This window comes from Saccopteryx bilineata, chromosome 9 (assembly GCF_036850765.1).
Source record: "Saccopteryx bilineata isolate mSacBil1 chromosome 9, mSacBil1_pri_phased_curated, whole genome shotgun sequence".
Classification (NCBI taxonomy): domain Eukaryota; kingdom Metazoa; phylum Chordata; class Mammalia; order Chiroptera; family Emballonuridae; genus Saccopteryx; species Saccopteryx bilineata.
The window spans coordinates 71,547,883-71,572,961 of NC_089498.1; the positions used below are offsets into that span (position 1 = coordinate 71,547,883).

Below are 25,079 nucleotides of genomic sequence, written 5' to 3' on the forward strand. Positions count from 1 at the left end.
TCTCTAGGGGACCATTATTTTGCTTACCACAATTGAGTCTCTAGAAGGAATCTTTTTTTTTTTTTTTTTTTTTTTTTTATTTTTCTGAAGCTGGAAATGGGGAGAGACAGTCAGACAGACTCCCGCATGCGCCCGACCGGGATCCACCCGACACGCCCACCAGGGGCGACGCTCTGCCCACCAGGGGGCGATGCTCTGCCCCTCCGGGGCGTCGCTCTGCTGCGACCAGAGCCACTCTAGCGCCTGGGGCAGAGGCCAAGGAGCCATCCCCAGCGCCCGGGCCATCTTTGCTCCAATGGAGCCTCTGCTGCAGGAGGGGAAGAGAGAGATACAGAGAGGAAGGAGAGGGGTGGGGTGGAGAAGCAAATGGGCGCTTCTCCTATGTGCCCTGGCCGGGAATCGAACCCGGATCCCCCGCACGCCAGGCTGATGCTGTACCGCTGAGCCAACCGGCCAGGGCTCTAGAAGGAATCTTTAAGGTTCCATTCTACCTCTCCATTCTCAGCCTCTGGAAAAGGCTGTGGGAGGGAAAGAAGCTGATGTCTCTCAGGCACCGCCTGTGGTCACGAGGTGCCAGGGACTCACTGTCCCACACATCCCCATGAGAATCCCATGGTGTTATCCACAGGTCAGATGAGAGTACCAAGACCAAGAGGTTTCTCCAATGTCAGGGGCCCAGTGCTTCCACCAAGCTCCAGCATGGGTTTGGGGGCTCTTAGAGGAGCGGGGATTAAAGTTAGGGAAGCTTTCAGGGGTCTTTGATTGGATTAGTCTAGGCTGGGCCCCTTTGAGACAATATGTGGGTCAAAGCAGTTCAGCTTTGCCTGGTAGTTTGAGAGGCCCCTGGACCTATGATGAGCCCCGTGTCCTTGCTGGTTGGGGGAGGTGGTGCACAGGCTGTGGCAGTGTACTGCCCTGCAGGCACGTGAGCTCTGGAGAGAGGCAGTCCTTTGGAACTTTACCTGGCTCCTGATACTGCTCTGAGAGTGCTGAGGGGACTGTGGCCACCCGGCCTTTCGGAGGAAGCACCTGAATCATGGGGTGCATGCGTAGGGAGGCGCCCGGGGCAAAGTCCTCCCGGCTTCCTGTGCGGTGGCTCCTCCTGCAGAGGGGTGTCCCCACAAGCATCAGAAAGTGGCCTTGGATGATCTGGAGGCTGCTGGGCTGGATGTGTGCCCTCCTGGCCCTGGCTGCTTCTGGAAGGTTTGACCAAGGTTTAGAAACTCACTTCTCAGGCGGGGAGACACTCCCTGCTTTCTCCACTGTCTCCTCAGCCTCTCACCACACAATGAATCTTACCAGTGGTCCTGTTGCAAGGCGCAGAGGCCTTGGTAAGTCCCAGGACCACTGTGGTCCTGACATCATCAGTAAAACGGCTATGGACAGTTTGTCCTACCAATTCCAGGGTTATTAGAATCAGATGAGGTTATGTGACAGGAGTATTTAAAATCTCCAAAATGTTGTCCCAGGTCCGCAGTGGCTCTTGTGAGCTGGTGGTGTAATTTCATGAATATTAGCCAACAACTAGAACTGCTAATCCCTTGGGGCCTCCAGTTCAGCAATGTGTACAGTTTCCAGAGAAATCCTCCTGAGTCCGCCCACTCTGTAGTTCCGGCTCCTTTCATCCAAACCTGCCTGAGAGGAGGTGGCCTGTCTGAGCCTTCGCTACCTCTGTGTTTCAGTCAGTGTGCTGTGACGAACTGTTCTTACAGTGTGCCTTAAGAGTGATGTGATCAGTTGTGCCTTCTCCTTTACCAGTCATGAGGGAAGTGCCCATCTCTGAGTGTGAGGGTGACTGCCATTCTGCAGGCCTGAGCCCAGCTGCCTCTCTTCTTGGTCTCTTCCTCCAGGCAGACCCCTAGGCCTCCTGGAGGGTGAGCCTTGAGTGGTGAGTCCAGGGAGTCCCGAGGTATTTGGCTGATGGGCCCAGGGGTCTGCACTAGCACAGGGGTCCCTTACGTGTCTGAGCATAAGACTCACCTGGGGGGGATTCCTAAACATGCTTTCCTAGACTTGTGCCCCTGGGATCTGAATCTGCAGGCATCTACACATTCAGTCCGAGTGCGCCTTTGGGAGAAGCTGCACGGGGTGGGGAAGGAGCAGGGCCACAAGCCTTGACAGTGGCTTAGCGGGAGTGAACCCCGGTGTGCACTGTACCCTGAAAGGTCACAGGAGCTCATCCAGAGCAGGTGGGTTGTCAAGGAAATCTCACTCCCTTGGGAAGTCATTTTAAAAAATATTATTAATTTATTTTTAAATTGAGATATTATTGAATATAACATGTTTGTTTCAGGTATACAATATAATTACTCGATGTTTGTATAAATTGCAAATAATCACCACAGTAAGTCGGGTTTATATCCATCACCACACATAGTTGCAAAATCTTTTTTCTTGTGATGAGAACTTTTAAGATCTACTCTCTTAGCAATTTTTAAGTATGCAATATAGTATCATTAGCTATAGTCACCATGCTGTGTATTACATCCTAATTATGGGAGGTCAGAATAATCTGAATAATGACTGTAAAGACCCTGGGAGGTCAGAATAATCTGAATAATGACTGTAAAGACCCTGGGAGGTCAGAATAATCTGAATAATGACTGTAAAGACCCTGACGGCCCCCCTTCTGGGCAGGTCCTCCCTCCCTCGGGGTCTAATCGGTCTGTTCTCCGGGTTCAGAGTCACAGAAGGACCGCACCACGTGGTTTCCAGGCAATAGTGGACAAGGTGATTGCATAGTGATGATGCTGACCAGGGAATGAATGAGTCCATGCCAGCCCTGTTCCAGGCCTCACGTGATCATTTCTAATCTGGATTGCTGCGCAAAAACCTCTTTTATTTGAAATCCTTCAGTCTATCCTGGTTGGTGCCAGAGGCGTTTTCCCAAAATCTCAGTCTTGGCACTCCCTTGCTTAAAATCTTTCTGTGGCTCACCCTCACCTTCTGGATAAAGCCCAGGTTCCTTGGGAGTAGGGTGGCTTTTCTAAATCCTGCCAGCCTTATTTCTGTCGCGCCTCCCTCCTTCCTTAAAAGCACAGTCCTGCCCCCCTCCCCAGTGTGAGCTCATTTCTTCACTCAGTTTCCGCTCCCTGGGACCGTGGCCGTCCCATCTGGCTGCCCTCTCATCCTTCAGCGCTCAGCTCTGAATTGCCTTCCCTGGACTGTTGCCTTCTGCTCTGATGTAGACGCCTCTTTCTGTGCTTCCCGTGATCAGAGCATGGGCCCTACTACATGGAAATGCCTTGTCTGCACTTCTGACGATGGAGCCCACAGTCTTTTGTCTTTGCATCCCTAGTACCTGGCATGTAACTTGGCATAGAATCGTGCTCAGTAAATTTGTACATGGATGTGTGATCTATGCAACAAAATAACATCGGTGGAAGTATCTCTTATTTGGTACATGATGAATGCGAATGAAATTTGCTCAGGACTAGGTTCCTGGATTTCCTCCTTGATTAATAAATGGCTCCTTTTGGGGTTGATCTGGGGAGATAAGAATCTTGTTTTCCAGATGTCTCCACAAGAACAAAAGATCCAGCTGGCTGGGTCTATAAGTGAGGACTCTAAACCTTTGCTACTCTAACTGTGGTCACTGACCAGCAGGAGGGGCACCCAGGAGCTTGTTTAGAAATGCAAAATATCTGCCCTGGCCTGTTAGTGGATAGAGAACTGGCCCAGCATATGGATGTCCCAGGTTCAGTCCTCGGTCAGGGCACACATGAAAAGCAACCAGAGGCGGATTTAACGGCAGGCGCATGCCCTGGGCCCGACTTCTAAAGGGCCCCGCAAAACCCCAACTTTTCACTTTTTTCTAATGTAAGGGGCTCAATATTTTCTTCTGCGTCTGGGGCCTCAACCGACCTTAATTCGCCTCTGGAAATGACCATCTGCTTCTCTCCGCCTTTCTCTCCCTCTTCTCTCTCTCTTTCCCTCTTGCAGCCAGTGGCTCGCTTGGTTTGAATGTTGGCCTCAGGTGCTGAGGATAGCTCCATTGATTTGAGCATTGGCGCCAGATGGGAGTTCTCTGGGTGGATCCCGTCAGGGCGCATGCGGGAGTCTGTCTCACTATCTCTCCTCCCATCATTTAAAAAAGAAAGAAAGAAAGAAGATGGTGTTACATCTTCTCATTTTGAAGTGATCCTAGTCCAAAATACTGAGCATCCTTGGAGCCTTAAGGACCATCATCTGGTCCTTATCCCCCTTTCCTCCTGGGCGCTATCCCTCTGCCGGTGAGACAGAGACTCATCCGGGGCTAGTATGTCATCCCCCTGTTCCCCGCCTTTTCCTCTGTGCGTGCCTGGAGTGCCGGCTCCCTTCCCAGCTGGGCACGCCACAGCAGGCCCCACCCGCAAGGCCCATCTGTAATGCCACCTGCCAGAGGTTCGCATCTGCCTTCTACAAAGGAACACACTTATCCCTACAGTGTGGCTCAGCGGGCGGGGCCAGTGGAAGACTCGAGTTACTCCCCAGTTCTGTCCCTCACAGGGAAGGCACAGGTCAATGGCTGCAGCAGGTGTTCATAATGGTATTTACCTCTGTGGGTTGGATCCACAATAAATGATAACTTTATTTTTGTTTATTTATTTATGTTTTTACTAGAAAATGGGGAGTTTCTTTCCCTGGATCTTGGAGGCTCTAAGTTTCGAGTCTTGAAGGTACAAGTCTCTGAAGAGGGGAAACAAAATGTCCAGATGGAGAGTCAGTTCTATCCAACACCCAATGAAATTATCCGAGGGAACGGCTCAGAGGTACCAGGGCAGGGGCTCTGTGAGGTGGAAGGGAGGCTCACTTCTGGTCTGTGAAGGCCATGCTTTAGTCTGGCGTGCTGTGCTTTCTCTTCTCTGCAGCTGTTTGAGTATGTAGCTGACTGTCTGGCAGACTTCATGCAGACCAAAGGGCTGAAGCAGAAGAAACTGCCCCTCGGCCTAACCTTCTCTTTTCCCTGCAGACAGACTAAACTGGAAGAGGTAAGGCTGAGCCAGGGTGGCGAGATGTTGTACAAGGTTTGGAGTTTGGGGCTGGAGAATGTGCAGGAGGCAGGCTGGGAACAGGAGGGACTAGCAGGACTTTTAGCTTGTTTTTTCTCCTTTTTCTTTCTTTTTTTTTAGCTAGAGAGAGACAGATAGACAGGAGGGAAAGAGATGATAAGCATCAACTCATAGTTGTGGCAACTTTAGTTGTTCATTGATTGCTTCTCATATGAGCCTTGACTTGGGGGGGGGGGCTTCAGCCGAGCCAGTGACCCCTTGCTCAAGCCAGAGACCTTTGGGCTCAAGCCAAGGACCATGGGATCATTTTAATAATCCCCCACTCAAGCTGGTGAGCCTGTGCTCAAGCCGGTAACATTGGGGTTTCGAGCCTGGGACCGCAGCATCCCAGGTTGATACTCTGTCCACTGCACCACCACCACCAGTGAGGTCAGATTTTTTTTTTTTTTTTGTATTTTTCCGAAGTTGGAAACGGGGAGGCAGTCAGACAGACTTCCGCATGCACCCGACCGGGATCCACCCGGCATGCCCACCGAGGGTGATGCTCTGCCCATCTAGGGTGCCGCTCTGCTGCAACCAGAGCCATTCTAGCGCCTGAGGCAGAGGCCATGGAGCCATCCTCAGCGCCTGGGCCAACTTTGCTCCAGTGGAGCCTCGGCTGCAGGAGGGGAAGAGAGAGACAGAGAGGAAGGGGTGGAGAAGCAGATGGGCGCTTCTCCTGTGTGCCGTGGCCGGGAATCGAACCTGAGACTCCTGCATGCCAGGCTGACGCTCTACCACTGAGCCAACCGGTCAGGGCCTTTTTTTTTTTTTTTAAGTGAGAGTAAGGGAGATATAGAGACAGACTCCTGCATGCGCCCTGACTGGGATCTACCCAGCAACACCCGTTTGAGGCTGATGCTCTGCCCATCTGGGTTGACTCACAACTAAGCTATTTTTAGTGCCTGATGTGGAGGCTCCACAAAGCCATCCTCAGCACCCAGGGCCAACTCACTTGAGGCAGTTGAGCCATGGCTGTGGGAGGAGAAAAGGTAAGGGGAGAAGTGGATGGTTGCCTCTTCCACATACTGGGTTGACGCTCTACTGCTGAGCCGACTGGCCAGGGCCAGTTTTCAATTTTTAAACAGAGAGATATCAAACCCAATTTTGTGTAAATCTGAGAAAATAAATAAGGGTCCATGTGAAAGGATAACAAGCATTTTGGGGTCATGGGTTATGGTCAAGAACCAGGTCTTCTCAGGCCATGTATGTGTGGTGTGGGGGCCCATGATCTCCTACCACATATACTGGTCATGGCACTCAACTGACAGTCACTTCATGGACCACCTTGATATCATGGAGCACCTTGGGATGTGTTTGATATAGCTGACTTATGAGTGTCAGATAGTAGAAAGGAAATGGGTTTTCAGGTCCCATATACCTGGCTTTGAATCATGGTTCAGAAAAGTTGTGTCCCCTGGGCAGTTACTTAACTTCTTGAGGTCCTTGTTTTCTCATCTGTAAAACATGGTTAATAATATTTGCTCGCTGGGCCAACGTGGAGCTCAGACAAAACATCTGCATCATGCTCAACACTGTGCCTGATGTGTGAGCATCAGCTGCTGGTGGGGATGATTGTTCCTGTGTCTCTTCCAACTTTTGTACCTTGTCCCCAATTCAACAGATGCTTCTGGGGGGCAGGTACTGCTTTATATTGTTCTTTCTCTCCCCTCTCCCGCATTCCAGGCTCTAGCACAATGGCTGTATTTCATGGTGCCTGATAACTATCTGACAGTTGAAAGGTGTAATCAATCATTTACTTGATTCCATTAAATGAGAATTTGCCATCATCTATCTATACAGGGGATGCACTGAAGTTTACTTTTTTATTCTTTTATAAAGAAAGGATGGGGGAAAATAGTATAAAGAAAATTTCAGGGAACATGAGAGGAGGCCAGGTGGAGCTTTGCTCTGAAGCGTCATCTCCTTCTGGCTCGGAGAGCAGAGGTCTCTGGAGTCAGCAGAGGATGTGGAAGGAGGAGTCAGGAATCAGGGCTGGAGACCGGACTCACCAAATAGTTCAACACCATTTGAGCTCAGGAGCAGAGACTCCAGGAAGAAGGAAGAAAATGCTCAAGCTCTGTGGGAGTTAATTTGACTTTGAGAAACAAACTTGTGTATTTTTTTGATACTTAGGGGTGAATGAATGGTTTGCCAATCCAGGTTTTTGGCGTTTATCTAAGTCAAATAACCATAACATCTTTCAATAATAATAATAATAAGCTCTGTTTCTCAGATTTTAACACTGTATCTTACACTGTGTTGAACTCCTTATGTGTATTATCTCATTAAAATCCAAGACAATCATATGAGGTAGATATAATTTTTTTCATTTTATATTTGAGAAAAACTGCAGCTCAGAGAGGTTAGGAGACCTGCCCAAGGCCACACAGCCCAAAGTCCAGAGTAGCCAAAGCTCACACACTTCCTGGTTAAATTGCCTTTACAGAAAGACACAGCTCTAGAACTTGGTTTAAAATGCCAGCAGGTTCCTGAAAGCATTTTGACCCAGTTTGTGTCATGTTCCAATAAGGATTTTCAAGTAATATTTAAACTAAGGAAGGGTGCTTGATTATATTGAGGAGATGAGAAATGCTTTTTCTCATCCTAGTCTAGTTGAATAACTTGTATTTTTAAAAACTTTCTCCCAAACTGCCTTCCCATGAAGCCAAAAGTTGAATAGAAAAGCTTTAGACACAGGAAATGAATTAATAATGGTAACTGAGTGTGTGGGCATCACTATTTAACCATTGTTATGCTGCAGGTGTCAATTTTGTGACCCTAAAATACAGGCTCTTGAAGAAGTGGTGGCTTCTTTGTGAAACTGGACAATGATTAAAGAAGATAAGGGCATAGAAATGAAAAGATGAGGTCACTGTTTATTATTGTACTTAATTATTTTGAATGAGGGAACAGAAAAGTCTTAGCTGACGAGAAGTTTCTGTGTGTGTGTTTCTACTGATAAAATGGTAATACTTCTGCAAGGAAGGAAAAACAAAACCGGAGGAAGAGAGAAAGAAGGTTAGAAATAGAAAAGTTTAAAGGAGAAAATAGAAATCACCTTTAATCCCAATCTTCAGATACCCACTACTAAAATTGTTGGGTTTTCCTTTCAGTCATGTCCATATTAAATACTGATGTTGTGCTGTATATATAATTTAAAAAATATATAGTTAACTTACTTAACAGTATATCACAAACATTTACTCCTCCCTCCTCCATATATCCTCCCACAACAGGTCCCTTATTGTCCCTAGCACCTTTTTGGTGTCGGGGACAACCCCACAAATGTCTCAGGTGAAGCAGGGATGTTACCATAGCCTCTGAAGGCGGAGATTAGGGAGAGTAGCCGCTAGGTGGTGCTGTGGTGCAGGAGAAAAACCTGGTGTCAAATTGGAATTCAGAGACCTGCGTTACAATTGACCTCTCTGCCCTTTACTCCCTGTGAAATCTAGAGTCATTTCTTTCCTCTCTAAATTTCAGCTTCTTTATCCATAAACTAAGGGGATTGGGAAGATGTGGTCAGGGTGTTTGTGAATTTGGGCTCAGCTACTCTGGGCTGTGTGACCTTCTGTGTCTCTTAATCTGAAAGATCTTATCTAGCCTGAAAAATTCTATGATTATTTGCTAGTTTATATGTGAAAATCTTGGGAAACATCAATTTTAAGCAAATGATTGATAGTGAAAATTAAAAACCATTTTTCTGAGTTGAAATTAAGTTCTTGAGGCAGTTCTACGAGGTTCTGTGGATCTGGCAAACCATACATTTTGCTCACATAATGTGTATCTGAGGTGTTTCCATCAGAGCATTCCTGTGACAGAGGCAGGGAAGTAATGTTTCCATTTTACAGATGAATAAACTGAAGGTCAGGGAGGTTAAATGACTCATTCAATGTCTGGTGACTCCAAGTGTTCTGACTCTTTAGCCATTATGAGTAATGTTTCAAACTCCTCACATGGGAGTAATAAAGATGTTTAAATTATTTTAAAAAGGACTCTGAAGAAATACTAAAAGATTTGAGTTGGGGTGATTCAGCTAAAAGAAGAGAGGAGAGGGGATTGCACTTTAAGCATAAAATTACTGCTGCTCATTTTCGGAACTGAGTGCCTTCCTTGTTTGACTGGACCTGAATTCTTCCCCCAGGGTGTCCTGCTTTCATGGACCAAGAAGTTTAAGGCCCGGGGAGTTCAGGACACAGACGTAGTGAGCTGTCTAACCAAAGCCATAAAAACTCACAAGGTAAGGAGTTCACCTCCGCATGGGAGCTCTCCCACTCTAGTTGCTTGTTCTTGAAGGCGGGGCTCACACTGAACCTACCCTGGGAGCAGGATGGGGAAAGGGATGACCTCAGGGAAGGTCTCACTGGGGTGCTGATGTGGCCAATTTGAAGAACTTTGGTATGTGGAGCTCCTGCACTCAAAGTTCCTGTTGAAAGGTGGGCTGCACTGCCTGGGGCCTCCCCTGCTGCCACCGACCCTCGGAGGGTCTAGGTGAGACCTCAGCCAGAGAACTGTTTTGATGTACAGCTTGCCAGTCCTTTTTTTCTTTTTAAAGCTGCAATTGTATTCTTTGGTAGTCTGTCTTTTTCTCTTATTGTTTTTATTTTACTTTAAAATACTTCCCCAAACCTTGGGGAACCATGCTGCAATACCTCAGGTTGACTTGGCAGAATGGGAAACCCAGACGGTGCTGCCCATGGAGAGGGCCTGGCTGAAGCTGGCTAAGATGTCCCCACCAGTGAGGACTTCAGTGTCCTCTCCTGAAAACACCGCTGCTTCCAGGATACGCATGCTTTTCTAGGGTCCCTCAGACAAGGGCTGGAGCTCTGGTGGGCTGTCCCTCAGGTTTCCATGCATAGAGGCCTTCAGCCATAATGCAGGGGCAAGGGCTGCGCTCTGAGTTCCCGACCGCTCTCTTGCCTGGACCCCTGAACTTGACAAAGGCCTTGCTTCCCACAGGCAGGCCCCAGAGGCAGCATCTAGTGATTTTCTCAACCAGCGACCTTCACTGCTTTTGCTTTCTCTGTGGGGAAAGATAAAAGGGACAATATCCCCTTCTCACCCCCCTGATGTCCTCTGGGGCTTGTTTCCCAACAGGACATAGATGTGGATATCCTGGCCTTGGTCAACGACACCGTGGGAACCATGATGACATGTGCCTATGATGATCCCTACTGTGAAGTTGGTGTCATCATTGGTAACTCAGTTTGACTTGCTTTTTGAGGATGGGGGGATGGGGCTGGTTTGGGACTTAGTTTCAGCAAACTCTGAGTAAATTTTGTGGGAACGGTGTTGGTGCTTTCTATTTAGGAGAAGCAACATAAGAAGATGGAATATTAGTGCTCACATTCATTCATTCACTCAACAATTATCTACTACGTGTCTAGTGTGTGCCGGGCCCTGTCTCTGCTCTGGGCTGTCAGCGGAGAGTTCCCATGCTCATGGGGCTTTCAGTGCGGAGGGGATGAAGGGCAGAAAGGCCTACACGAATAAGATAATGCAGGTGGTGCCTACTGTGGTACAGAGAACAAAGCAGCCACGTGACTGGGAGTGCGTGTGTGTGTGTGGGGGGCAGTGGGGGCAGGCCTCTGAGCAGGGACCTCAACAATGGGGGCTGGGGAGTGAAGTGGAGATCAAGAGGTGAGTCCTCAGCAAAGGAAAGAGGAATCCTGTGGCCTCAGGTGGGGAGAAGTCTGGTACCCGAGGAACCCTGAAGGGCTGAATGGGGGCTGATCACAGTGAGTGGGGCTAGAATAGGAGGGTGTACACGCTAGAGGGAGCAGATGATACTGGACAGGTTGTACAGCTCGCAGTCACTGTAGGGTCTCCGGCTTTTACCCCAAGGGGGACCGGAACGCACTGTAGGACTTTGGGCGGAGGATAGATAAATGGGGTGTGCAGTTTTAAAGAGCTCATTGTGACTACTATGTGGAGAGTTGACGACTGAGGCAGTAGTGTAAGCAAGGGTCCAGCCCAGAGACCACTGCAGTGTATAGGGGAGACGAGGTGGAGGCCTGGACCAGGCAGGCTGTGGTGCATGGAGGGGCCCCTGAGCTGGAGGGGACTCTGCTGGACAGGTCTGGGAGAAGGCAGTCGGGGACAATCAAAGCCAAGTGGGTTGGATTTATAGGCTGTTCTTGAAATCTTCTTCTACCTCCCCTTTACCAGTATTTGAAAAAGTTTTCTGAACTGCTGTTTCTTAATTTCTAACCATATTGTCCTCAGCCTGACTTTCCCAAAGGGCAGGATCTTTGCACCTGAGGGGCTCGATCTGCTTCCCTGCTTCTGGAGCCGAGGCCTGCGAGTGGGGTGGGGGCTCCCAGTCATGCCTCCAGCCACTGTCCACTGTGTCTGTCCCAGTGACTATGTCAGGTAACCCCACGTGGTGACCATGTTTGGGCACGCGTCCATGCTTTCCTGAGAGAGCTTTTCCCAAATATTGTATTACAGTTTGCTTCTCTGCATTTCTGATTTCTCATGTTGGCTTTAAAATCCTCAGACCAGAGTATCAGGCAGGGGAAGATACTTAAATAACTCCTCCCCCCACCTTAAAAATACCCCAGCTTTACTGAGGCATAAAAATTATCTCATTTTAGGTGTCCAATTTAATAAATTTTAGTAAATTTGCGGAGTTTTTTAACTATCACCACTATTTAATTTTAGAGCATTTCCATCTTGCAAATAGGTCCCAACAGGCTGGGGCCATTGCCAGCACTCACCAGCACGCCAGTGTTTGAGGCATTTTCTTGCAGTGATTTTGTGTTGGAATAATGAAATTTTGCTTTCTTATGTGATAGCTAATTACTGTCAAAGATGAGAATGTACTTTATATGCGAGGAACAAAAGTGGCAGGTCATGCATAAAGAGTATTTTTACTATTCAATAAAGAAGAGGTTAAGTAGCATAGGGAGAGATTTAAAAGATTACCGTGGGTTTGGTAATTAAAAAAAATATATATGGTCAGGTTAATGCAGTCTCTTCTTTGTAAATGTGCGTTGTCAGCTTTCATACATATTCATTAGGGACTTCTTCACAACTGATTGCATTCATAACAGCAAATGATTAACACACTGGGAAGTGCAGACCTGACATGTCAGCTTTACTCCTCATGAACTCCCGGGCTTCCCAAGCAGTTCCCTCCAGAGAACAACCCCGGACCCCGGCCCGACCCCGGAGTGCATCAAGAGCACTTTGTGGTGTATTCAGAGAACTCTCTGGCCGCTGAGCCTTCTCTGCCTTTGCTCAGCTAGGAGCCCTTCTGTCTCTGCATAGTCTCTCTGACCCCTTGTTCAGGCACTGGCACCAACGCTTGTTACATGGAGGACATGAGCAACATTGACCTGGTGGAAGGCGACGAGGGGAGGATGTGCATCAACACCGAGTGGGGGGCCTTTGGGGACGATGGGGCCCTGGAGGACATCCGCACCGAGTTTGACCGCGATCTGGACCTCGGATCTCTCAACCCCGGGAAGCAATTGTGAGTACCTCGTGCTATAATCTTGGCAGCAGCACCAGGAAATACCTGGTCACTCAGTGACACTTTATACCTGGGAGGCTTTTTAGTTGTGACTAGTTATCCATTCCAACGAGTTTATAAGGCAGGGTTTGAATTTCAGTTTCATTGGCCGGATGAGGAAAGTGAAGCCATGAAAATGCAATGATTTTGCCTCCTTTAATCTTTTTTTTTTAAATTAATTTTAATGGGGTGACATTGATAAATCAGGGTACATATGTTCAGAGAAAACATCTCTAGGTTATTTTGACATTTGATTATGCTGCATTCCCATCACCCAAAGTCCAATTGTCTTCCGTCACCTTCTAACTGGTTTTCTTTGTGCCCCTCCCCTCCCCCAACCCCCTCACTCTTCTCCCCCCCACCCCATAACCCCCACACTCTTGTCCATGTCTCTGAGTCTCATTTTTATGTCCCACCTATGTATGGAATCATATAGTTCTTAGTTTTTTGTGATTTACTTATTTTGCTCAGTATATTGTTATCAAGGTCCATCCATGTTGTTGTAAATGATCCGATGTCATCATTTCTTATGGCTGAGTAGTATTCCATAGTATATATGTACCAAAGCTTTTAACCCACTTGTCCACTGTCGGACACTTGAGCTGTTTCCAGATCTTAGCTATTGTGAACAATACTGCCGTAAACATGGGGGTGCATTTCTTCTTTTCAAACAGTGCTATGGTGTTCTTGGGGTATATTCCTAACAGTGGTATAGCTGGGTCAAAAGGCAGTTCGATTTTTAATTTCTTGAGGAATCTCCATACTGTTTTCCACAGTGGCTGCACCAGTCTGCATTCCCACCAGCAGTACAGGAGGGTTCCCTTTTCTCCACATCCTCTCCAGCACTTATTCTGTGTTGTTTTGTTGATGAGTGCCATTCTGCCTGGTGAGAGGTGATATCTCATTGTGGTTTTAATTTGCATTTCTCTAATGATTAGTGATGTTGAGCATTTTTTCATATGCCTATTGGCCATCTGTATGTCCTCTTTGAAGAAGTGTCTATTCATTTCTTTCGCCCATTTTTTTTATTATTAAATTTAATGCAGTGACATTGATAAATTAGGGTACATATGTTGAGAGAAAACATCTCCAGATTATTTTGACCTTTGATTGGGCTGTCAAATTGTCTTCTGTCACCTTCTATCTGGTTTTCTTTGTGCCCCTCCCCTCCCCCACCACCTCTCTCCTTCCTTGCCCCTCCCCCCTCCCCCCACCCCTCCACCCTCATTGCCATCACATTCTTGTTCATGTCTCTGAGTCTCATTTTTATGTCCCATCTATCTATGGATTCATATAGTTCTTAGTTTTTTCTGATTTACTTATTTCACTCCATATAATGTTATCAAGGTCCATCCATGTTGTTGTAAATGATCCGATGTCATCATTTCATATGGCTGAGTAGTATTCCATAGTATATATGTACCAAAGCTTTTTAATCCACTCGTCCTCTGACGGACACTTGGGCTGTTTCCAGATCTTTGCTGTTGTGAACAATGCTGCCACAAACATGGGGGTGCATTTCTCCTTTTGGAGCCGTTCTATGGTGTTCTTGGGGTATATTCCTAAAAGTGGTATAGCTGGGTCAAAAGGCAGTTCGATTTTCAGTTTTTTGAGGAATCTCCATACTGTTTTCCACAGTGGCTGCACCAGTCTGCATTCCCACCAGCAGTGCAGGAGGGTTCCCTTTTCTCCACATCTTCGCCAGCACTTATTCTGTGTTGTTTTGTTGATGAGCACCATTCTGGCTGGTGTGAGGTGATATCTCATTGTGGTTTTAATTGCATTTCTCTAATGATTAGTGATGTTGAGCATTTTTTCATATGCCTATTGGCCATCTGTATGTCCTCTTTGGAAAAGTGTCTATTCATTTCTTTTCCCATTTTTGATTGGATTGTTTGTCTTCTTGGTGTTGAGATTTACAAGTTCTTTATAAATTTTGGTTATTAACCCCTTATCAAACGTATTGTCAAATATATTCTCCCATTGTGTAGTTTGTCTTTTTATTCTGTTCTTATTGTCTTTAGCTGTGCAAAAGCTTTTTAGTTTGATATAGTCCCATTTGTTTATCCTGTCTTTTATTTCACTTGCCTGTGGAGATAAATTGGCAAATATATTGCTGCAAGAGATGTCAGAGGGCTTACTGCCTATGTTTACTTCTAAGATGCTTATGGTTTTACCGCTTACATTTAAATCTTTTATCCATTTTGAGTTTTTTTTTGTGAATGGTGTAAGTTGGTGGTCAAGTTTCATTTTTTTGCAGGTAGCTGTCCAATTTTCCCAACACCATTTCTTTGGAGGTTCCAGCAGGGGAGCGCAGCCAATCATATACCCTTGACCGAAGAACGGTCCTCTCCCCCAGCGGGGAAGGTCGTCCCCTTCGACCGAGCGCGCAGCCTCAGGAGGGATGCACATGGAGCGGTGAGGGAGGAAGGGGACACCCACCTAACTAGCCAGATCAGCCGAATCAACCCTGGCGATCAATAGGGTGACAGATGTCACAGCCAGATCGCCCTCACATCCCCCAACACCATTTGTTGAAGAGGCTGTCTTTACTCCAATGTATGCTCTTACCTCCTTTGTCAAGTATCAGTTGTCCATAAAAGTGTAGGTTTATTTCTGGCTTCTCAGTTCTGTTCCATTGATCTATATGCCTGTTCTTATGCCAGTACCAGGCTGTTTTGGGTACAAATGCCTTGTAGTATAACTTGATATCCGGAAGTGTGATACCTCCCACTTTATTCTTCCTTTTCAAGATTGCTGAGGCTATTTGTGTTCTCTTTTGGTTCCATATAAATTTTTAGAATATGTGTTCTATATCTTTGAAGTAAGTCATTGGTATTTTAATCGGTATTGCATTGAATTTATAAATTGCTTTGGGTACTATAGACATTTTAATGATGCTTATTCTTCCTAACCATGAGCACGGTATATGCTTCTGCTTGTTTGTATCTTCCCTGACTTCTTTTATCAATGTTTTATAATTTTCCGAGTACAAGTCTTTAATCTCCCTGATTAAAATTATTCCTAGGTACTTTATTTTTTTGGTTGCAATGGTGAAGGGGATTGCTTCCTTAATTTCTCTTTCTGACAGTTCATTGTTAGTGTATAAAAATGCCACTGATTTCTGAGTATTAATTTTGTATCCTGCCTCCTTGCTGAATTCATTTATCAGGTCCAGTAGTTTTTTGACTGAGACTTTAGGGTTTTCTATATACAATATCATATCATCTGCAAATAATGATAGTTTTACTTCTTCTTTTCCAATTTGGATGCCTTTTATCTTTTTTTCTTGTCTGATTGCTGTGGCTAGGACTTCCAGAACTATGTTGAATAGGAGTGGTAAAAGGGGGCACCCCTGCCTTGTTTCTGATCTTAAGGGGATTGCTTTTAATTTTTGCCCATTGAGTATGATGTTGGTTGTGGGTTTGCCATAGATGGCCTTTATCATGTTGAGGTATGTTCCCTGTATTCCCACTTTGCTGAGAGTTTGGATCATGAATGGGTGCTGGATTTTATCAATGCTTTTTCTGCATCTATTGAGATCATTATGTGGTTTTTCTCCTTTTTGTTTATGTGATAAATCACATTGATTGATTTGTGAATATTGTACCAGCCTTGCCTCCCAAGAATAAATCCCACTTGATCATGGTGTATGATTTTTTTAAAAAATTGCTGGATCTAGTTTGCTAATTTTTGTTGAGGATTTTAGCATCTAAATTCATCAGGGATATTGGCCTATAATTTTCTTTCTTTGTGTTGTCTGCCTGGTTTTGGAATCAGAATTATAATTGCCTCATAAAAGGAGCTTGGAAGTCTTCCTTCTTCTTGAATTTTTTGAAATAGCTTGACAAGGATAGGAGTTAGTTCTTCTTTGAATATTTGGTAGAATTCACTTGTGAAGCCATCAAGCCCAGGACTTTTCTTTTTTGGGAGTTTTTTGATATTTGTTTCAATCTAATTTGTTGTAATTGGTCTGTTTGGGTTTTCTGATTCTTCCAGTTTAATTTTTGAAAGATTATATGTTTCAAGGAATTTGTCCATTTTATCTAGGTTGTCTAGTTTTTTGGCGTACAGTTCTTCAGAGTATTTTCACACAATATTTTGTATTTCTGTTGTGTCAGTTGTTATTTCTCCACTCTCATTTCTAATTTTATTTATTTGAGTCCTCTCTCTTCTTTTCTTGGTGAACCTGGTTAAAGGTTCATCGATCTTCTTTACCTTTTCAAAGAACCAGCTCCTGGTTTCATTGATCCTCTGTATTGTTTCTTTAGCCTCTATGTCATTTATTTCTGCTCTGATCTTTATTATTTCCTTCCTTCTACTACCTCTGGGTTTTACTTGCTGTTTTTTTCTAGTTCTTTTAGATGCAGGGTCAAGTTGTTTATTTGAGCTTTTTCTAGCTTCTTAAGGTATGTCTGTAATGCTATGAACTTTCCTCTCAGGACTGCTTTTGCTGTGTCCCATAAATTTGGAGTTGATGTATACTCATTATCATTTGTTTCTAGGAATTTTTTAATTTCTTCTTTGATCTCATTGTTAACCCATTCATTATTTAATAACATGCTATTTAGTTTCTAAGTGTTTGAGTATTTTTCAGTTTTTCCTTTGTGGTTGATTTCTAGTTTCATGCCATTGTGATCAGAGAAAGTGCTTGATATGATTTCAATCTTCTTAAATTTGTTGAGACCGCTTTTGTGCCCTAACATGTGGTCTATCCTAGAGAATGTACCATGAGCACTTGAAAAGAATGTATATTCTGCTGCTTTAGGGTGAAAGGTTCTGAAGATATCTATTAAATCAAGTTGATCTAGTATGTCCTTTAAGTCTACTGTTTTTTGTTAATTTTCTTTATTTTTATATATTTTTATTTTTTTTATTTTTTACAGAGACAGAGAGTGAGTCAGAGAGAGGGATAGACAGGGACAGACAGACAGGAATGAAGAGAGATGAGAAGCATCAATCATTAGTTTTTCATTGCGTGTTGCAACACCTTAGTTGTTCATTGATTGCTTTCTCATATGTGCCTTGACAGTGGGCCTTCAGCAGACTGAGTAACCCCTTGCTGGAGCCAGTGACCTTGGGTTCAAGCTGGTGGGCTTTTGCTCAAGCCAGATGAGCCCGCGCTCAAGCTGGTGACCTCAGGGTCTCGAACCTGGGTCTTCTGCATCCCAGTCCGATGCTCTATCCACTGCGCCACCGCCTGGTCAGGCTCTTTCTTGAGGATCTATCTAGTGATGTTAGGTGGGGTATTGAAATTTCCTACTATTATAGTATTGCTGTTGATCTTGCCCTTTAAATCCATCAAAGTCTGCTTTATATATTTAGGTGCTCCTATATTAGGTGTGTAGATATTTATAACAGTTATATCTTCCTGTTGGATTGCTCTCTTTATCATTATGTAGTGACCTTCTTTATCTCTTACTATAGCCTTTGTTTTAAAGACCATTTTGTCTGATATAAGTATTGCTACCCCAGCATTTTTTTCATTTCCATTTGCGTGAAATATTTTTTCCATCCTTTTATCTTCAATCTATGTGCATCTTTTGTTTTAAGGTGTGTCTCTTGTAGACAGCATATGTATGGGTCCTGTTTTCTTATCCATGCAGCTACCCTGTCTTTTGATCAGATCATTTAATCCATTTACATTTAAGGTTATTATTGATATGTAGTTGTTTATTGCCATTTTATTCTTTAAAACTGTATTCCTCTTTTGCTATATTCTTTTTCTCCTTTGATCTGTTTACAACAGGCCCCTTAGCATTTCTTGCAGCCTTGGTTTGGTTGTAGTGAATTCCTTGAGTTTTTTTTTTGTCTGGAAAGCTTTTTATTTCTCCTTCAATTTTAAACAATAGCCTTGCTGGATAAAGTAGTCTTGGTCATAGGCTCTTGTTCTGCATTACTTTGAATATTTCTTGCCATTCCCTTCTGGCCTCAAGTGTTTCTGTTGAGAAGTTGGAAGTCATCCTTAGGGGGCTCCTTTGTAGGTGATAGTCTTTTTTTCTCTAGCAGCTTTTAATATTTTCTCTTTATCACTTAGCTTTGGTATTTTAATTATGATGTGTCTTGGTGTAGATTTCTTTGGGTTTCTCTTTAATGGAGTTCTCTGTGCTTCTTGAACTTGTGAGATGTTTTCTTGCCTTAATTGAGGGAAGTTTTCAGCTATGATATGTTTGAACAAGGTCTCTATTCCTTGTTCTTTTTCTTCTTCTTCAGGAACCCCTATGATGCGGATGTTATTTCTCTTCATGTTGTCACAGAGCTCTCTTAGAGTTTCCTCAGAATTTTGAGTCTCTTTTCTTTTTTCTGCTCTGCTTCTGTGCCTTTATTTATCTTGTTGTCTAACTCACTGATTTGATTCTCAGCTTCATCCATCCTGCTTTTAATTCCTTCCATTGTGTTCTTCATTTCTGATATTTTATTTGTCATTTCTGACTGATTGTTTTTTATTATTTCAATGTCCTTTTTTCTATTTGCTATCTCTTTATTTAGGTGTTCGTAATGACCATCTATTGTTGTTCCAATCTTTGAGCATCCTAACAATCATTATTTTAAACTCTGCCTCTGGTAATTTGGTTATATCTGACTCATTCAGGTCCTTTTCTGGGGATTTCTCTTGATTCATTTGTGTTGCATTTCTCTGTCTTCTCATTTTGTCTGTGTAAAAGAAGGTTTTGGCCTCTGCATTCCACTGGGTGTGGCCTCTGTGTTCCCTAGGTGTGGTCTGTCTGCAAGCCCGCCACCCCCTCTGCTGTTGCTGCCTAGGGTATTCAGGTATGGGCATTGCTAGTGTCTACCCACTGGGGCTGTTGCTGTGGTTTCCACCTCTCCTTCCCAGGAGTGGTTGTGATCATGTGCTCGGATGTACAAGCCTCGGTGGCCTTGGCCTTTGCCCCACCCCTGCGGGTGGTGTTATGCTCGGCCCTGAGGACAGGGTTGAGCACCTTTGCTCAGCTGTGGGTCTCTTCCTGATTCCAGGCTTTCACCCTGCCCCTGCAGGAGGAGCCCGCTCGTGGGACGGCTGCAAGCCTTGGCTCCACAGGCCTGGCAGGACTGCATGCCCATGCTCAGTAGCAGGACTCTTCCTGTTCTGGGCTTTTGGCTCCACCCCTGCAGGAGGAGCCGCCTCACAAGTCAAGCCACAAGCCTAGGTTCTGCAGGCGGGGCAAGGCTGTGCTCCTGCGCCCTTGCTCAAGGGCAGGTCTCTGCCCCTTCTGGGGCTCCTGCCCTTCCCCCGCAGGCTGGATTGCAGGCGGCCCGCAGCTGGGCTTGACCGCTTTTGCACGTCCCCTCCTCCCTAGCTGGGCAAGACTGAGCTCACACCTGTGCCTCAGTGGTGGCCATCTGGATTCTGCCCTTGCCAACAGAACTGCGCTTTTGTGTCCCGCTGCTGCCCACCCTCGGGCGAGCCCTCAGCCGTGTGGGTGGTGGCGCTGCAGCTCAGACCCTAACACTCACTACTGTAGCCCCGAAAGCTCTCTCCTTCTAAGCGACTCTGCTCTGAGTGCCACAGGAGAGCTTGTATGGCTGGTGTCCTGCTTCCCTTTGCTGGTATTGCTGTTTCCAGGGGAAATATTCACTTCAGATTTGGGGAGTGACTCGCCCCAGGGGTTAGGGTGGCTGTCTCTCAAAATGTTTCTTTCTGTGCCTCCTAGATTACACTTTGTTCCCGCTCCTCCAGTCCTCTCCTCTCTCCCCATCTCCCGGAGCCCCGGGTGAGTGGTTGTGAGAGAGGTTTTCTGCGCGGTCCTTTTAAGAAGAATCCTGGGCTGAGAAATCAGTCTCTTTCTCACAAACAGTATCCTGACTTGTTTCCAGCTAAATACGGTCCATACACCTCTTCTAGGCTCTGTGGCTGCAGGCTGGGGTTTTGTTCCTGGGACTCAAGACCCTCCCCTCTCTGCTAAACTCACTTTCTGCCACACGAGACTCTCCCAGCTGCCATTCGCTCTGGGGAGCTGGGCAGCCCTCTCCGCGTTTCCGCTTTTCCTACCAGTCTCCATGTGGCTTCTTCAGTGTTCCTTGGTTGAAGAGTCCTCTTAGTTTAGTCCAAAGTTGGTTTTTCTAGATGATGGTTCTTAAAATTAGTTTGTAATGCACTTTGGTTCTGGGAGGTGGAAGTTGGTACGTCCGCCTACTCCATTGTCATCTTGTCTTCCTCCTTTAATCTTGAACACTTCTGTGGTAGCACTGTTTTTTATGATCCTGAAGCATACGAAGGCGTTTATTTTACAGAATGCCCCTCAGTTTGGATTTGTTCGATGCTTCCTCATGATTAAGTTCAGGTGATGAATTTTTGGCAGGAATATCTCCCAAGTGATGTGTGTACTCTTTAGTGAAGTGTGTCTGGAGACTCATGTTTGCTCAATTCCCGGTGATGCTCACTTGAGTCACTTGGTTAAGAGGATATGCAACAGGTGTCTCCACCAGTAGTTTATTAGCATGCCCTCTCTATTGAACAAGTATCTGGTAAAGAGATACTTTGAGATTATGTAAATATCCTGTTTCTCATTAAACTTTCATTTTCTAGTTTTAACATCATTGATGAATTTCTAAGTCCATCATTTCCTCCTTTTATTAGCTGTTATTTTGCTGTAAAGAAGAGCTTTCTTTTCCTCTCCATTTACCTATTTATAATAATATAAACTCATGGATTTTTTTTTGTGTGTGTGGCAGAGACAGAGAGAGTCAGAGAGAGGGATAGATAGGGACAGACAGACAAGAAGGAAGAGAGATGAGAAGCATCAGTTCTTTGTTGTGATTCCTTAGTTGTCCATTGATTGATTTCTCATATGTGCCTTGACCCGGGGGGCTACAGCAGACCAAGTGACCCCTTGCTTGAGCCAGTGACCTTGGGCTCAAGCTGGTGAGCCTTGCTCAAACCGATGAGCCCACGCTCAAGCTGGTGACCTTGGGGTCTTGAACTCGGGTCCTCCACATCCCAGTCTGATGCTCTATCCACTGTGCCACCACCTGGTCAGGCTGAACTCATGGATTTTTAAAAAAACTAATGGGTTATAATTTCTTCCTATCATTATTTATTTATTTGTTTTTATTAATATTTTTGAAATGAGAGGAGGGGAGATAGAGAGACAGACACCCAAATGCATCTGACTGGGATCCACTTGGCAACTCCCTTCTGTGACTGATGCTCTGCCCACCTGGGGCCATGCTCACAATCGTGCTATTTTTAGTGTCTGAGGCAGAGGCTTGATGGAGCCTCCTCAATGCCCAGGGCCAATGTGCTCAAATCAATTGAGCCATGGCTGTGGGATAGGAAGAAAGAGAGAAAGGGAGGGAGAGAGGGGAGAAGCAGATGGTTGCTTCTCATGTGTGCCCTGACTGGGACTTCTACATGCCAGGTTGATCCTTTACTACTGAGCCAACCAGACAGGGCCTCAGTATTTATTTTGATGTTCAAATTTTTCAGATTTGGCCAGTGGAATCCCCTTTAAGCTGGTCCCTATATCCTTTTGACATGTTCCCACCCCTCTATTTTTTCCTGGTGCAGTAAGATACTCCAGGATCATTGTGTATTTTCCCAGACACAGCCCTGGGATCAACAATTTTTCCAAGAAGCCCTGATATTTAAATATTTATTCATTTATTTATTTGAGAAAGGCAGGGGCAGAGAGAGAGAGAGACAGGAACATTGAGCTGCTCCTGTATGCGCCCTGACCTGGAATCGAACCGGCAACCTCCGTGCTACGGGAAGATGCTCCAACCAACTGAGCTATGTGGCCAGGGCGATGCCCTAATATTTAAACATAGAACCATGTACCTGGAAAGTAAATTTCTGTCTTGAATGCACCTGTTCCCCAGCACACCCCCCTTTCACTGATGATGTGGAGCAGTCCCAGCTCAAGGAAGTGGTGCCCATTTTTTTACTTTGTTCTCCTTGCCCTCTTTATTTTCCTTAGAATATAATTTCCATTCCCCCAAAGCCAGTTTTTTGTTTCTGTAATGTGCTAAGATTTTTATAGTAAAGTAGACAAAATTGATTAGGAAACAGGTTGTCCTTGGTTTTCTATCTTATAGAGAATAAAAATGGTATTTAATAGCTTACCTGGGAAATAACGAATAGTTGGATAAAGACACAGAGTCCCAGTGTAGGAACCTGGTGGGGTAATTTTTTCCCCTTTTGGGGGGTATTTTTCCAAAGTGAGAAGTGGGGGCTGTGGGGGTGGGCAGTCAGACAGACTCCCACATACACCCGTCTGGGATCCACCTGGCATGCCCACCAGGGGGTGATGCTGGGCCCCTCTGGAGCGTTGCTCTGCTGCAATGGGAGCCAACCAGGCCTAAGGCAGAGGCCATGGAGCCATCCTCAGCGCCCAGGTCAACTTTGCTCTGGTGGAGCCTCGGCTGTGGGAGGGGAAGAGAGAGCTAGAGAGAAAGGAGAGGGGGAGGGGTGGAGAAGCAGATGGGCGCTTCTCCTGTGTGCCCTGGCTGAAAATTGAACCCAGGACTTCCACATGCCAGGCCGATGCTCTACCACTGAGCCAAACAGCCAGGGCCAGCCTGGTGGGGTATTTTATTCATATTACTGGTTACTGCAGACTCTCTCTGGGTTATTCAAGCCCAAATCACAACACAGCATCTTTCTCTCTTGGACAGAAACATGGTGTAGGAGTTAGAAGCCTCTGAAATTTGGATTTGTCATGCCAGGATGGGCAAGTACCTGAGTCTCTAAAATTGAGATTTCTAATGCCTAATCTGAGAATGACAGCCCCAGGGCCCCAGGGAGGGTTGAGATACAGATTCCTCACTTGCTCTTAGCCAAAAGGCTGAGAAGTGATAAGATAAACACTGTTGGAGTCAAGTGCTTTGGGAGCAGGAAAGAATCTTAACTCTCCTCTAGTTTAGCCCTCCCCTTTATAGATGAGGAGAGGGCACCCCAAGCTGGGACGGGGACGGAGGCCTCCTGGCCTGTGAGGCGGCCCTTCCGTGACTCCTGCTCCTGGCTTTGGGAAAGGATGCTGCATAACCAAGGGTGTTTCTGCCACTGATCCGTTCACTACATTGCAGGTTTGAGAAGATGATCAGCGCCCTGTACCTAGGAGAGCTTGTCAGGCTCATCTTGCTGAAGATGGCCAAGGCAGGCCTCCTCTTTGGTGGCAAGAAATCCTCCGCGCTCCACACGAAGGGCAAGATTGAAACGCGGCATGTGGCTGCCATGGAGAAGTAAGCTGCTGGCCGAGTCCCTCCCACCCTGACTCTACTGGCGGTTAGTTCAGGGGGGTGGCCACGGCATGGTAGTATCATGATACAGCAGGAAGGGCTGGGTCTTCCTTCTTCACCAGGATGATTTTAGAGCTGGTCACAGCTTGAGGTGGGTGAGCCATGCCAGCCACGACTCAGATGTGGCTTCGGGTTGGTTTCATCAGCCTGGGATTCGGCTGACGGAGGTCTAACCTCTGCTCATGTTTTGTAGCCTTCTGTCTCCCTAAGATGGTGAGTTATAAAAATTTCTAGGGTCATAGACTCCTTTGAGAATCTGATTCAGGTCTGGACCCTTTATTCCTAAGATGTACATTTGCATACAATTTTGCTTATAATACCAGGGCATCCTTGGGCCCGCTAAACTCACTTACGGAATCCAGGTTAAGAACTCCTACTATAGCAAGAGCTGTCTCTACCTGGTTCTGTAGGAGACTGGCTTTGGCTTTGGTGATCTGAAGCCTCATACACAGGTCCCTGCAATGGGTCCTGGCTCCAGTCAGCTCAGGGTCCTACTCTTCCAGCTTAGAAACCCTGGAATTGCCCTGAGCTTTGTAATCAGTTTAGATTCCGAGCTCAGCAAAATGGCATGTGACTCCCAGAGTCAGTGTTTGTGCAGAGCTTGGCAGGGACTGTGTTTCTGTGAAAGGCAGTATAGTGCAAGGTGGTTAAAAGGACAGACTAACTTCCCGAGTTCAAATCCTGGCCCTTACACTTAGTGGCTGTGTGACTATAGGCAAGTTACTTACCCTCTCGGTGCCTCAGGCCTCTTTTCTGTATAATAGGGTAATGCCAAAACTCCCCCCAGGATTGTTGTGAGGATTGACTTAATACACGTCCAGTCCTTAGACAAGTGGCCGGCGCATAGGGAGTGCTCAATAAATGGTGGATCATGTTATATAGTGTTGTTATTATTATGTTACTGTTTGCCAGCCTGTTTCCACAGTCCTGACAGGTGAGAACGCTGGTTCTCTGAGGGGGACTCTGTGGGGTGGAAAGGGTAGTCCCCTCATACCTGTCTCCTGGCCAGGTATAAAGAAGGCCTTGCCAATACAAGAGAGATTCTCACGGATCTGGGCCTGGACCCTTCAGAGGCCGACTGCATTGCGGTCCAGCATGTCTGCACCATCGTCTCCTTCCGCTCAGCCAACCTCTGTGCAGCAGCCCTGGCAGCCATCCTGACGCGCCTCCGGGAGAATAAGAAGCTGGCGCGGTTGCGGACCACGGTGGGCGTGGACGGCACACTCTACAAGATACACCCTCAGTGAGTGCTGCCTGCCAGCCCGCACCCCCCAGATGAGTCTCTCGGAACAGAG

General features: G+C 46.0%; 1 protein-coding gene across 4 annotated transcripts in view; it reads left to right on the top strand.

The window, feature by feature from the left end:
- Positions 1 to 25,079, top strand: part of HKDC1 (hexokinase domain containing 1) — a 60,246-nt gene that overhangs the window by 5,922 nt on the left and 29,245 nt on the right. For all 4 annotated transcript variants that reach the window (XR_010727011.1, XM_066242061.1, XM_066242062.1 and 1 more), the window contains exons 3-9: positions 4,603 to 4,751; positions 4,851 to 4,970; positions 9,175 to 9,270; positions 10,128 to 10,227; positions 12,324 to 12,507; positions 23,572 to 23,727; positions 24,794 to 25,027. Coding sequence is in view for 3 of the 4 variants with exons in the window: in XM_066242061.1 (XP_066098158.1) it covers positions 4,603 to 4,751; positions 4,851 to 4,970; positions 9,175 to 9,270; positions 10,128 to 10,227; positions 12,324 to 12,507; positions 23,572 to 23,727; positions 24,794 to 25,027 (1,039 nt within the window). In the remaining variant the exon portion in view is untranslated. The remainder of the gene's footprint in view (positions 1 to 4,602; positions 4,752 to 4,850; positions 4,971 to 9,174; positions 9,271 to 10,127; positions 10,228 to 12,323; positions 12,508 to 23,571; positions 23,728 to 24,793; positions 25,028 to 25,079) is intronic.